At 34.5% G+C, this 13,857-nt stretch overlaps 1 protein-coding gene across 1 annotated transcript in view; it reads right to left on the bottom strand.

The window, feature by feature from the left end:
* CCDC150 (coiled-coil domain containing 150) overlaps positions 1-13,857 on the bottom strand; it is a 98,083-nt gene that overhangs the window by 70,053 nt on the left and 14,173 nt on the right. Inside the window, exons 5-8 of the mRNA XM_043995812.1 lie at positions 9,216-9,332; positions 6,303-6,432; positions 4,761-4,804; positions 3,531-3,623 (exon numbers count right to left, since the gene is read on the bottom strand). Of these exons, the coding sequence (XP_043851747.1) occupies positions 3,531-3,623; positions 4,761-4,804; positions 6,303-6,432; positions 9,216-9,332 (384 nt within the window). The remainder of the gene's footprint in view (positions 1-3,530; positions 3,624-4,760; positions 4,805-6,302; positions 6,433-9,215; positions 9,333-13,857) is intronic.

Here is a 13,857-nt window from a genome sequence, read left to right on the forward strand (position 1 = left end):
ACTATTATACTATTTATACTATATAGTACATCTTCCAAGAAATTCTAAATGATCTTGATGTATAGATGGGAAATACTTTGTTGTAAAAGAAAAACCTGTAGGGTGGTGCTTTGTTCTGCCAAAACAGTTTTTTCATAATTATCAAATGAGGGCAATGGGATCTTATATTCTCTACATCCTTCAACTAATTTTGACAGTAAACATTTGGTCCACTGTTGAATGTAGCTATCCCTAATAACAGTCTCGTTAATGATCGCCTTAATTTTTGTTAGTGTTCCTCTTCTAAAAATTTTGTATAGATACAAGTATAGGTTGGTATTTAACCTTTTCTCAGTCTTCTTTTTCAGTATTAACAAAGTCTGAAATTTCCCTCTCACACCTTTGTCACTTTCCCATCCTCCAGATACCTTATATAATTGTCTCTCAATGTCCTCAGAATTGTTTCACCTCCAGCATAGATTTCTTCTTTATATACAAATATACTTAATTCAGTCTGACTGCTTTTACTCTTTTTGTTCTGTTTAGTGCTGTTTCTTTTCCATAAACACATCTGGGACTGTCATGTTAGGGTGCAAATTTGGTGGTTCAACTATTCTTGATAGAGAAAAGTTTGTTAAAGTTTTTTTGCAAGTTTTTCCCCTTTTTCATTTTTATCCTTGAATTCTTTTGGGATGACTTCACTAGTTGGATATCTTTTCAAGCTTTCTTTAGACTGATTTTACCCTTCACTGCCTTTCTCTTCCTCATGAAATAGTATTGCTCATGATGGTCCATCACACTTTTATGTAAATTTTAGAAGTGTGTTTGTATTCAATCTCATATTGCCTTTGGTAGCCATCTTCTTCTCTTCAACAACTAAGTCAGTCGCTTGCTTGATGACTAAGGTCATTTCTGGGTATTTTTGATCTTATGATATTGAATATATGTAGTTTAAACTGCTAGATGACACTATCAGAGTCAGTTTCAAATAATTTTTAATTGTCCATTTCCAAATTCCTATTTTCAATTATTTTTAGAGATTAGCATTTTCAATTGTATGTTTATCTTTTTTCTAATTATTATTCTTGTTCTTTCAAAAATTCTTATCTCATTATTTGAGTTGATGAGCTAACTTTATACAGCTAACTCAGAGATAACTTCCAAAACAATAACAAATTGCTTCCTATTTATTAAATTATAAACCATTACATTTTTCATGGTGTTATTTGGTTCTTGTCAAATCATTTTGGCTAGTACCTATTCATTTTTTCCAAAGAAAAGTATTCCTGATATAGAGGCACGTGGCGTCTGTATGATCTATAAGTATTTATCCTCTTCCATTCTTTCTTGCTGAACCACACTTTCCCATATATTTCTCCCCCTCCTCACTTTTCCCACCTTTGCAATGGAGTCAACAAGTGTCAGAGCATTCTTTGTAGAATTTCTCTACCACTTCATCTTCAGCAACCAATATTAGTATCATAGCTGCTTATTGGTACCTTAGCTCAATCAAATATTTAAATAGATCAATGATCTCATTAGTGTGGATATTCTAATGACAGACTTCAATTTGCCCTTGCCTGCCCATCCTGTGTCACTCATTTTCCTGTTTTTTCATAAGTTTGTCACAAGGGATTCACTCAGGGGGTAAGGGTTTTCTTTAACTTTCCCTAATATCCCAAGGATATTAGTGGAACAGTGATGTATTATATACATATTTCAGTCTTTGTGATAGAAAATAAGTTATCTTCTATAGGATATCAGGCAGGCTTCTGAAAACCTGCCTTTTCCTTTCGTGTATCCTTTTCAAGGATTCTGGCAATACATATGCAAGTGTCTTTAAAAATTATATAGGTGGGAAAAAGGAATATATGTTAGAATGTATTTGTGCTCCCTTGGTCACTTAAAAAAATAGTAATAGGGTCTGAGATTATTCCATGTTTGGGGCATCTTAGCCTTCTTCAGATACTTTGAAAATGGATTTTTAATTTCTCTCAAAATTGTTACCTCCAGCATGGAATCTGGGTCTAAGTGCTTTAATTTCTAATAATCACAAATTTCAAAATACATTAAAATGAAATTAAAATCAGGCACCTATTTTGCATTTTCTTTACTAAAAAGGATTTCGAAGCTTGAGACAATAAGGTTTCTAATTTGTGGTCATCAAATCCAATCTTACCAATGGAAAGCTTCTATGAATTTTCAGTTATTATTTTAAAGGTTGTTCCATTTATAAATAATTGTTTGGAAGCCTATATACTACTCAAATAAATAGAAAAAGTACATGATTTATCTGCATTTCTCTGGTTGCTGTAGGGGATACAAAAGAACAAGAATAAACAGCTTTCATATGAAACAAATTCTGTAGGAATTCAGAATAGGCAGAAAGTAATAGATGAATAGGCAGTTTATCAAAGAATAAATCAAAACTATACATAGTCATATGAAAAGATGCTACAAATTATTACTGATTAGAAAAATGCAAATTAAAACAACTTTGAGATTGGCTAAAATGATAGAAAAGGGAAATGACAAATGTTGGAAGAGATGTGTGAAAACTGGGACATTAATACATTGTTAGTGGAACTGTGAATTGATCTAATCATTTTGGAGAGCAATCTGGAATTATGCCCAAAGAGTTATAAAACTGTGTATACCCCTTTGACCCAGAAATACAGCTATTAGGTCTATTTCACAATGTGATTAGGGAAAAGGGAAAAGAACCTATAGGTTATAAAATATTTATAGAAGCTCTCTTTGTGACGGCAAAGAAGTGGAAATTGAGAGGATGCCCATCAACTGGGGAATGGCCAGACAAGTTGTGTGTGATTATGATGGAATCCTACTGTGCTGTAAGAAATGATGAGCTGGTTGATTTTAGAAAAAGACATTCAAAGTGTTGCATAAAATAATGAAAAGTGAAGTGAGCAGAACCAAGAGAATGTTGCATATAGTAATAGCGATATTCTTAAAAATATAATTGTGAACAACCAAGTTATTCTGAGTACCATAAATAATCAAATCAACTATAAAGGAAGATGCTATGTACCTCCAGAGAAAGAATTGATAAATAGAAGCATACATACTATGATTTGACATATATTTCTGAATCTGTATCAAATGCTGGCCTTCTCTATTGTGGGGTGGGAAGGGATGGAGGGAAACAGTTTGAAACTCAAAAAGGTAACAAAAATAAAGAAAATTAATTTAAAAAAGAAAGTAACTGGGAGTTATGTGAATATAACTAGATTTGGGGGCAGTACTGAACACAGATAATCAGTATGAATGGAATTTAACTAACCAGGGGTTAAATTGATTCTAATTCCTGGGCTCTCTAACTTAATAAAACTAATCAACAACTCAAGGAAAGCTCTGCCATTTCTACTAGTGCGACCTTAAGGAAGTACTTAATGTCTTTGGCCTTCAGCTTCTTCATCTATAAAATGAGAGGGCTAGACTAGATGACTGCTAGAGACTTTTCCCACTCTACATCTATGATACTGTGAAAGGGAAAAATAGGAAAAGTTTTTAAGAAGAGCCATTCTGATCACCTGCACTTTTTTTGCTGTTTCCTGAAGGGATGCCATCTCAGACTTTAAAAGTTCGTTCTCTTTATGTTCTTGGCTAAAAGATAAGTGCAAAGTCTACAAAAGAAAAGGAAATAAAATTTCTTTCTTAACATGGAGTTTGTTAAAGTTCACCTGCTTATCTTCATAGCTTATATTTCAGGTTTTGCTCCCATTGTTATAAGACATAGTCTATCTATTACCACCATTTCAGAACTAGATAGATCTTACACTATACTAGCTCAAGAACTATCACAAGAAGATTTCTTAAGTTACTGCTTTAAAAAGTTTTGTGAAGAATATGGATAGCCACAAGCCAATTCTCTCTCCATTCCTAAATTATTTACTAAGATAGTGCACTCCATTTATGCAAAGATTTTAGAATCCCAACTGGAATGGATTTAATTTTACATTTAACTGAACACCCAATTCTCATCATCCTCCATAATTTTCAGACTTTAAAAATAAGGTTTCATACTTTTATGTAACTTGTACATATGCCCCTTTGTACCTTTAGAATCCCTCACCTTACAAATTCCAAATCCCAATGAAATGAAGCTCTCTTTCCAAAAAGTTTATAAGTAAATAAAGGATTTAAGATACTATGCAGAATGGAAAAGCCCAGACTGTTCACTTAAGAGAAACAACTGAATGAAGAAGGGTAAAATAATCTGGTCTTATGATAAAAATTCCTGGTTCTTTTTAAGATGGGACACTTGGAGAAAAAAACCCCAAACTCTCAAATCCTCCAAAATAAGGTAGAAACAAATAAGTAAATCTTATAGATGGAGAATTACCTCTTTGTTATCCTAGGAGAGAACTGTCTCTCAGAGGATAGATACGACCTAATTAGGCTAGGCAACAATTCTAGGTAAAAAGTAAACCTCAATACTCTCATTTCTTACTATATAAGAAGACATAAAGATTGTAGCATTACTTGTATTTCATAGTGAAGCTTTGATTTATGGGATACTGTGAAATTTTGTAGACAATGGAAATATGCTTATCTTTTTGAAATTGGTATAACTATTTACTAAGTTGTTAGCTTGACCATAGTCCAGAATGTACTTTGATGACTTACTAACATTTAGAAAGCTATTTTCTGAAGTATTAGTTGGGAGATTCAGTAGAACTGAAAGCAAAGACTAAAAGGAAATCAAAATTACTTAGTGAAGGGAAGAAATATCCTTTGTTTTCTAATGATTTACAACTTGCCTTTCCATCTTCAAGTAGTTGGGAAATGATGTCATCTTTGCGTCCTAAAACAAAAAAATTCATGTAATTTTCAATAGTATCTTTGAATCATAAAGTATTATTCCTATGAAAATTCCTTTCTAAAAATTCTCTTGAAATAAGAATTTGACAGATATTTGTAGTCACATTTTTATTGGTTGGAAAGAAGCAGAAAGCTGCCAATTGATACACAATCTATTCAGAAGGGAGTTTGCTCTACAAACCAGATTTTAAAATTATCACTCAAATGGTCTATTCATTAATACAATTTTAAAAAACATTCTGCAAGAGACAAACTCTTCACTTTAAACACAATTTGGCTGAACTCTGGAAATAAAATCTTGTTATATTATTTTTGATGACTACTACTAGTGGTACCAAATAACACAAGACAATTTTAAAACCATATCACATTTCTTGAGGCTAGCTTTCTATCCATTACATCATGCTGTCTCTCTCTGATGCCATCTTTTTCTGAGAGGTTGTGACTATTTTTGAGAGAGAAAAAATCCATTAATAATTTTAGTTTTGTTCCAATAAGATGATATTCCAAAAATCAGTAATTATTAAATCCATTTTAAAGTAAATACCTTGAAAAAACTAGAACAGATTTTCCTTAACACATGTGTAAGGTTCAAGACTTAAAATGCTACTATCCTCGACAATACTAAATCCTAATCCTTAACAAATAAATTTGAAGTATACAAGGATTCTGACAGGGATGGGGCCAAAGTTTACCTTTATAGTATATGGAAGAAATAGATTGCTAAGTAAATAAATAGTACAAAAAGACTGAAAGGGAATGTTTTTGCTTACTTTAAATAATTTAGAAACATTTTTATTTGCTCATTAGATCTTTTGTTAGCTTAATGGGTAGTTGCTACATACACATGGAATCATAGAATTTCAGAGTGAAAAAGGACATTAATAATCATTTGATCCAACTTTTTATTGTATAGAAAAGAAACTGAAACTCAGAAGGATTGACATCTTTAAGATCATGCAACTTATCAGTGAAACAAATGAAGTAAATACAGTTCTTTTTAAAGAGAGAGTATCATATCTGGATTTAAAAACCATGGATTCATATCCTGGGTCTACTAGCAACTAAGTTATTTCTTATCCTAGAGGCAACCACAACACTAGGCACTACAGTACCAGGCATATAGCTGGCAATCAATAAGCACTTGTTGACTGAAGAGTAATCTCAGAGGTGAAACAGTGCCTTATAATGTAAATAAATTCTAGAATTTGGCCATGTTTGATAGCACGACTAACATAAAATGTAGCTGATAATGGAGGATGAAGAAGGATGAAGTACGAGACAAAAGACTTCAGGTCCATGGAAAAAGCAGGTATTAGTGACCGCTTCAAGAATTTAGGATTCTTTATAAACATAAAAATACTTAGCAACTTAACTAGTTCAACACAAAAACCTTACTTTGAAAAATGTTATTCAAGTTTTAGCCATGACACTTTGGAGAACTAACAAGATAGCTTGATTTCTAGAGTTTCTTTTCATACTTAGCTCAGTCTTCAGCTTTGCACAGTCAGATTCCAGTTGTGCTGTTCGTTGCTGTTCCTGATGTAGCTGTTCTTGAATGGTCTCTGTGTTTTTTCTCAGGGTTAAGCAGTCTTGTTGTAGAGCTTTTACCTGAGATAGGTAAGTCTCATTTTTATGAAGTAAAAAAAAATATTTAAGCTATTGTAGGCAAATTTCAACTCTAATAGTACAAGAGTACAAGCACTCTGTAGTCATGACTTAAACAGAATCTAATCCAATGTCCACAAAAGTGAAGACCCCTTAGATTATCATTAACTAGGTAACAGTAGATTGCTTATGGTGGAATTGGAGTCAGGGAAGACCTGAGTTTGAATGTTTCTTCAGATACTTCATAACTTATGTGACCCAGGGCAAATCTTTTACTTCTGGATCTCAGTTTCCTCATTTGTAAAATGAGGGGGGGGGGTCCCTTCCTGCTCTAAATCTATGTCTGATGATGCATTATCAAATTGATGAATTAAAATTCTTTTTATAGTTTTATAATAATAGAAAAGCTAACATTTATATCGTGTTTTAAGGTTTACAAAGTACTTTTCATATATTATCTCATTTGATCTTCACAACAGTGCTGTGAGTTAAGAACCATTATTTTCTCCACTTTAAAGCTGAGTGTGCTAAAGCCTAGAGAGCTTAAATGACTTTAGGAGCTGACAGATACTCTCAATTTTGGGACAACATATTTAAAGCGTTCAAAGGAAGAGAGGTAGGCAGACATCGACTGCAATGCTAGAGTGGAAGTCAGCCCATCGGGAAGGGAATGAAAATCTGAAGACAAAGAGAATCACTTCTAATGAGGTGGGAAAATGGGATGTATCTGAAGACATTAATGTGTATATACAGGGAATTCACCAAACAACTTAGATTAAAAAAAAAAGAAATATACAGAAAATGGAAGCAAGGCCAGGCAACAGAAGTTGAATGAACATAAGAATGTGATATGGTCCTGTAAAAAGAATGCCAAGGATGCTAAAGCTCAGAATGAGCTGAGGCTATGGAGGTAAGCTAAGCATTGCAAAAAAGATTCTGTTTGGGGTTTTTGCTTGTTTGGCTATGTTGAGAGAAAAGAGAGGTCAAAGAAGGGATAGCATCTGTGCATGGGATGGAGAGGACACTGACAAATGACAGCATAAAGAAGGCAAAGCTCCTTCACTCTTATTTTCTTTTCATTTTCTTTGCAAAGGACAATGACCCTTACACTGGGAAGGACAAAACATAAATGACCTGAAGGGAGTTCATATCTGAGATAAGTAAGGAGACAATAGGAGAACCCTAGCTGCCCTTGATGAATTCAGGTCACCTGGTCCAGATGAACTACATCTGGAAAAAAATGGCAGATACAACTACAGAGCCTTGTCAGTGATATTTAAATGATGTAGAAAGCAAGAAGTGCCATAAGATTGAAGAAGGGCAAATGTTATTCCAAGTTTCTAACAAGGGAAAGAGAACAGAGTGTCCAAAGTATAGGCCAGTGAGCTTGACTTTGATTGTTAGAAAAATTCTAGAAAATATCATTAAAGACAGGGCTGGTGAACACTTAGAAAAGGAAGCAGTGGTCACAGAGATGTAGTATTTTTTTTTTTTTAGTGAGGCAATTGGGGTTAAGTGACTTGCCCAGGGTCACACAGCTAGTAAGTGTTAAGTGTCTCAGGTCGAATTTGAACTCAGGTACTCCTGACTCCAGGGCCAGCGCTCTATCCACTGCGCCACCTAGCTGCCCCTGTAGTATTTTTTTTTTAATTAAGAAAAGGTTATGCCCAGACTAACTTCATTTCCTATTTTGACAGGAATGGAGTGCTATAGACATCATATATCTACTCTTTAGCAAAGTTTTTGATAAAGTCTCTCAGACCATTCTAGTGAAGAAAATGGAGAGAGATGGATTAGATGGCAATATAATAAAATGGATTCCTGGTGCTTAGCAGGCACATTGCAAGTGCTTAATAAATATTTGTTAACTGACTGACAGTGGGTTACCAAGTCAGAATCCAAAAGAGATCTTGACAAGCTAGAGCATGCGGCTGAATCTAATAAGATGAAATTCAGTAGGGGTATATGGAGCTTGTACTTGGTATAATCGACTTCGCATGTGTAAGATAGGAAAGACATGATAGGATTGCATTTATCTGAAAAAGAGATGGAGATTTTAGTGAATTACAAGGTCAATATGAGTCAGCAGTGAGATACGGCAGCCAAAAAAAAAATTAGGTTGCAGAAAGAGCAACATACATTCCAGGAACAATGAGGTAACAGTACCATTGTACTCTGGCTCATCAGACCTCATCTCCAGTAATGTGATTCATTCTTGGTACAACGGTTTACTTTCCTTGTACATATTCAAACTAAGAAAGACAAAAACTGTTTGTCTAAGTAGAATTTTAAAAGCAGTGTAAATGTTATTTTATATTATTTATTTATTGATCTTCCTCACTTCATGTAGTAAACCCTTAATTAGAGATTTGCATAATGTTAAGATTAGAAGAGATTTTAAGGACTGTTTAAATAAGGAAACTTTTCTAAAAGCCTAAGGAGAGGATAAGTCATTTGCCCAAAGACATACGGTGAGGAAACAATAAACAGAACATCCAGAACTTAAACCCAGGTCTTCTGACTCAAGTGTTGGGTGTTTCTTTCATTATACCATGTCACCTTTGATCCTCCTTTTTCTCTCAACATAGACATAGTTATGTTTACTATGGCAGAGAAAAAGCTTGTAAGATTAAAAATGCTTTCAGAGGATTACTAAAGAAAAATGAATGATTATTAAATCCAGGCAAAATCATGAACATTTCTAGGGATGAAGGTAAAAAGAATACATTTTCTTCTTGTTTCAGTTCATCATAAAAATGAACAGAAGAATCCTCATTCTCACCTACCTGTTCCCGCTCCAACTCAACTGTTGTTTCCATATCCTGCACTCTGCATAGCATAGCTGCTTGGGATTCCTCAAGAGATTCTCGTAGATTTTTCTCCTGAGATATCTGTTCCCTTAGCTACAGGGCAACACAGACATTAAAACACCAAGACTAACTGAAGATCATATTGACTTAACAAGAATCAAAATAACTGTCACCAGTTCAACAAGCAATGCCACCATATCAACAGACTGTAATTCAGAAATTTTGTTTCTTCTTAATGGACTAAACTGGGTCTGCTACTTACTATCTTTTTGACCTTGAGGTAGTCAATTAACCCCTGTGAGCCTCAGTTTCCTCATGTATAAGATGAAGGGGTTGGATTAGATATCTAAAGTTTCAGTTCTAAATTCTACGATTTAGAAAATCAAGAATGTAAGCATATGACTTAATTCTGAAGTTATTATGTAAGTTCCCTGGGTACCCTTATTTTATGCGCTTACTCTGGAGATGGCTAACAGGCCCAGAATCCTTATTCATCAAAGTAAACAAGAGTCACTGATAGAGTCTCTCTCTCTCTCTCTCTCTTTTTTTTTTTTTTTTTGGTGAGGCAATTGGGGTTAAGTGACTTGCCCAGGGTCACACAGCTAGTAAGTGTTAAGTGTCTGAGGCTGGCTTTGAACTCAGGTCCTTCTGAATCCAGGGCCAGTGCTCTATCCACTGTGCCACCTAGCTGCCCCGATAGAGTCTCTATTAAAACCTGCATTCTGAACTAAAAATGTAATTCTGATTGAATTATGATACTCCAAAAGAAAATTTCTTTTCATCTTACTATCAAAAGATAATTACAACTACTAAGGTATAAACTCTGTCACTCAGATTCATAAATTATGAATGATGTAGACTTTCAATTTATTCGTAGAATTTTAGTTAGCAATACTGGTCAAATGTGGTTGTTTAATCTGGTTAAAATAATTCACAATTATTCTTACCTTTTCTTGAGTTCTATTTTCATTCTCCTCAAATATGAATTTTCCTAATTAAGCCTAATAATTCTATTTATTATCTTTTTTAGACTAGTGATTAAAATGCCTAGGAAATATCTTAAAAGAAGAAATTTTATTTAATTATATTACTAAAGTATTTCTTTTCAAGGTATTGTTAAGGTCAGTCCAACACTCATTTGAGTTAGATATGAATTATACTCATTGAATCGGGTATTAGACAATGGAAACAGAGATGTAGAATGGCATTCTGGATCACATTTATCATTCAGGAACCTCCAGAGGTATGTAAGTATGCTTATCTTATGCTGCTATGCTTTTACTAAGATTTAACCTTCACTACAGCCAATTGCAATGCTGTTTTGGGGTGGGAATGTGATGTTGGGTTCTCCAAGGCCATACTATGACAAGATAAGTTTTAGCAATGAAGTCCCAAAATTTCAAATACAAGGCACTTTGTCTTCAACCGCTTTGTGAAGTATGCAGTATAAATATGATTATCTCTGCTTTACAAGTAAGAAAAGTGAAGCTCAGAATGGTTATTAGTGATACAGCAACTGTTAGAATCCAGTCCAATGTAAGCTCTTTAAAGGCAGGAATTATTTTTTGTAAGTACAATGTAGCTGCTTAGTAAATGTTTGTTGATATAAACAAGGATTTAAATCGTCTTCTGATTCCAACTTCCATCAGACTGCTTCTTCTTCTTAATAATGTCTTTCTTTGCTATAAATTGTCACCTCTCAGTCGAACAATTTCTAGTGACTACCCCTTCCCCACCTCAATGTTTCCTTATCTATAAACCACTGTAACCCAGGGGGAAATGAGGTTATCAGTGGAATTCTAATAAACATGGTTATTAAAATGATAACCTTAATTTTACAAACTTAAACTTAGTAAAATCTAACATAGGAGTCATTCTATGCCTTTCCTAGGTAAACTACAGAGGCTTTGTGACAACTATTTTCCTTGAAGATCAGATGCCCTTTTCGAATACTCCTGATGTTACTGTCTCAGAATACTAATACTAGAAGAAAGAGTCGAGATAATTTAGCCCATTTCCCTAATTTTATAGATAAGGAAATTGAAGTCTGGAGAAAACTAGTGACTTGCCCAAAGTTACACATCTATTTAGTGGCAGAGAATTAGTAATCAAGTCTCCTGATTTCTCATTTCACTATACCTTCAATTCTGCTATAACTCAACATATATGTTCCTTAAAATTACCATGCTATGGAAAATGGAGTAATAAAAATCAGGCTGCCGCCCAGCCTGGTTCTAGCCTAGAGAGGTTGATGGCTACACCAGAGGGTGATCTTCATGGTCAGCAATTCTGGGGGCAGATAGTAGGAAGGTTAAGTGGGTAGAGAAGTTTAGGGGTTTGAACCAGTCCTCTTCTGCCCACAGCTCCCACAGCACTAGAAGATAAACAATAAATGTGAAGAAGACATGTTGTGTGCTTGTGGAAATAGGTGTGAGAAGGGTTGCAGTTTGTTAGTGTGAAGTGTGATTTAACCGTGCCAAACAAGAAACCGGGTGTATGCCCGTGTGTGTTTTGTGGTAGATTCAGCTGGGTGCAGTTTTCTCTTTTTTTGCTGACAAAGTTCATGTTATACTCAAATTGTTCCTTAACATATCAATTTTGTTGGAAATTGATTCCCTTAAAAAACAAGTGTTATAGCAGAACTTATGGTAGAACAGTACCATGATGCCTTGAGGCTATGCACTAGATGGGTGAAGTTGTCTGAAGTCTAACCACTTCATAGGGATGGGGACTGACTGGACCTATGACATTTCAAAAACAGTGGCTATACAGCCAGGTCTTGATAAGTGCAAATAATGAATCCAGCAGAGTAACTGTACTATTCAAATTTGCACTGTATATTTCCATTGGAACCAATTACCATGTTTCACACACTAATAACTTTGAATGGTACAAATACAAATACATGCCACCACTTCAAGGGCTTAATTATTTTCATTAATCAGGCCCTAACTGTAAATATTTTCATATCTATGGGTCCTTTTCTTTGTTCTTTGATCTCTTTGGGATATATAGGTTTGGTAATGATATCAATGAGTAGTCAATTTATAGTTTAGTAATATTTTTGGTATAGTTTGAAATTGCTTTCTCTGATGGCTGGATCAATTGATTTTTAATATGCCATAAGGTAAAGGCAAAAATAAAAAAGAAAAATAGGGAACTTTCAGGTAAGGAAACTCTACCAAGGCAGGTTGGGATGTCCTTTAGAATTTATAGTTTGAGGTATCAAGAGCACTAACAGGTTAAATGACTTGCCTAGCACCACAAAGTATATCAGAGGAGTGGCTTGAACCCAGGTCTTCTTGTCTCTATGGCCAGCTCTCTATCCACTATATCCTGCCCCACAATTCTAATCATCCAAAATCCTTTTGCCTTACCTTTTGAATTTTATGGGTCATTTTGTGTTTTTTGGCCTTCGGCTGCTCTGTATCAACTGTAGCATCCATCTAAAATTAAGGGAAAGGAAAAAACGAAGTTTTAGATCAAGGATTTACATTACAGCAAGCGAGGAATCACTACCACATGGAGAACGCTACCAAAAGCTAAATAGCAAGAGAAACTAGTTTTATTAAGCTGTAAATGATATACTAAAAATATGAAAAAATAGAGGTATTTCATAGAATTGCTTGTTTAAAAATACTTGGGGGTAGGAGATACCATTTACCAGCTTTGCAGGTGAATTCTGAGATTCAGTGATCCCTAGTCTGAAAAACCTCGACTTGATCCTACTGGCCCCTCTAAATATAATCTTTTTCTTACCTTCCTTTTACAATCAAAATCTCCACTTTGATATTTTTTTAACGCTTTGCACATAGCCCACCTTTGCTGATTTCTTGAAATTTGTCTTCCATTCCTACAACTCTACAGCACTGTACAATGAAAGGTTAATGAACTTCTTGTGAAATACAATAGATTGTTCTCAGCTATCCCTTTCTTTTATCACTCTGGCCTTTTACACTACCAATAAAAACATAAGTTTTTAATTAAGGGCTGGCTATGAAACAGGCTGCATGCTAGGTGCTGGGGCTTCAAAGACAAAATGATTAAACTATTTTTTACTCTCCAGGATAACAAATTATATTAGGAAAGACAATATGTACATAGAAAAGCTTATATATATATATATATTTGCTTTTCTATGTACATGTTGTCTAATATAATACATACAAACACAAATAAAAAGGTTATTGGGGAGAGGGTAATCAGAAGAGGCTTCATTTAGAACATAGGAAGTGAGGGAGCTATAAGGCAGAGGTGTAAAGGGAGTGCTGTCCTTGGGGATAGCCAGTGACAGTGCACAGAGACAGGCAATGGAGTGTTGTGTGTAAGGAACAGAGAAAAGGTCAGTTTGGCAGGATTATAGAGTGTAGGAAGAGGAGAAATGTAAAAGATGGTTTGGGACCAATTTGTGAAGGGATTTCCAAACCAAAGAGAGGTGTTTATATCTTATCCTACAACAATAGGGAGCCGTTAGAATTTATTCAGCAGGGGATTTACATGGTCAGATTTGCATTTTAGGAAATTAACTTTGGTAGATAAGTGGAGGATGTAATAAAGAGGGGAGATACTTAAGACAGTGAGAATAAACTAGGAGGACATTACAATAGTCCAGATGAGA

This window comes from Dromiciops gliroides, chromosome 3, assembly GCF_019393635.1.
Source record: "Dromiciops gliroides isolate mDroGli1 chromosome 3, mDroGli1.pri, whole genome shotgun sequence".
NCBI classification, from domain to species: domain Eukaryota; kingdom Metazoa; phylum Chordata; class Mammalia; order Microbiotheria; family Microbiotheriidae; genus Dromiciops; species Dromiciops gliroides.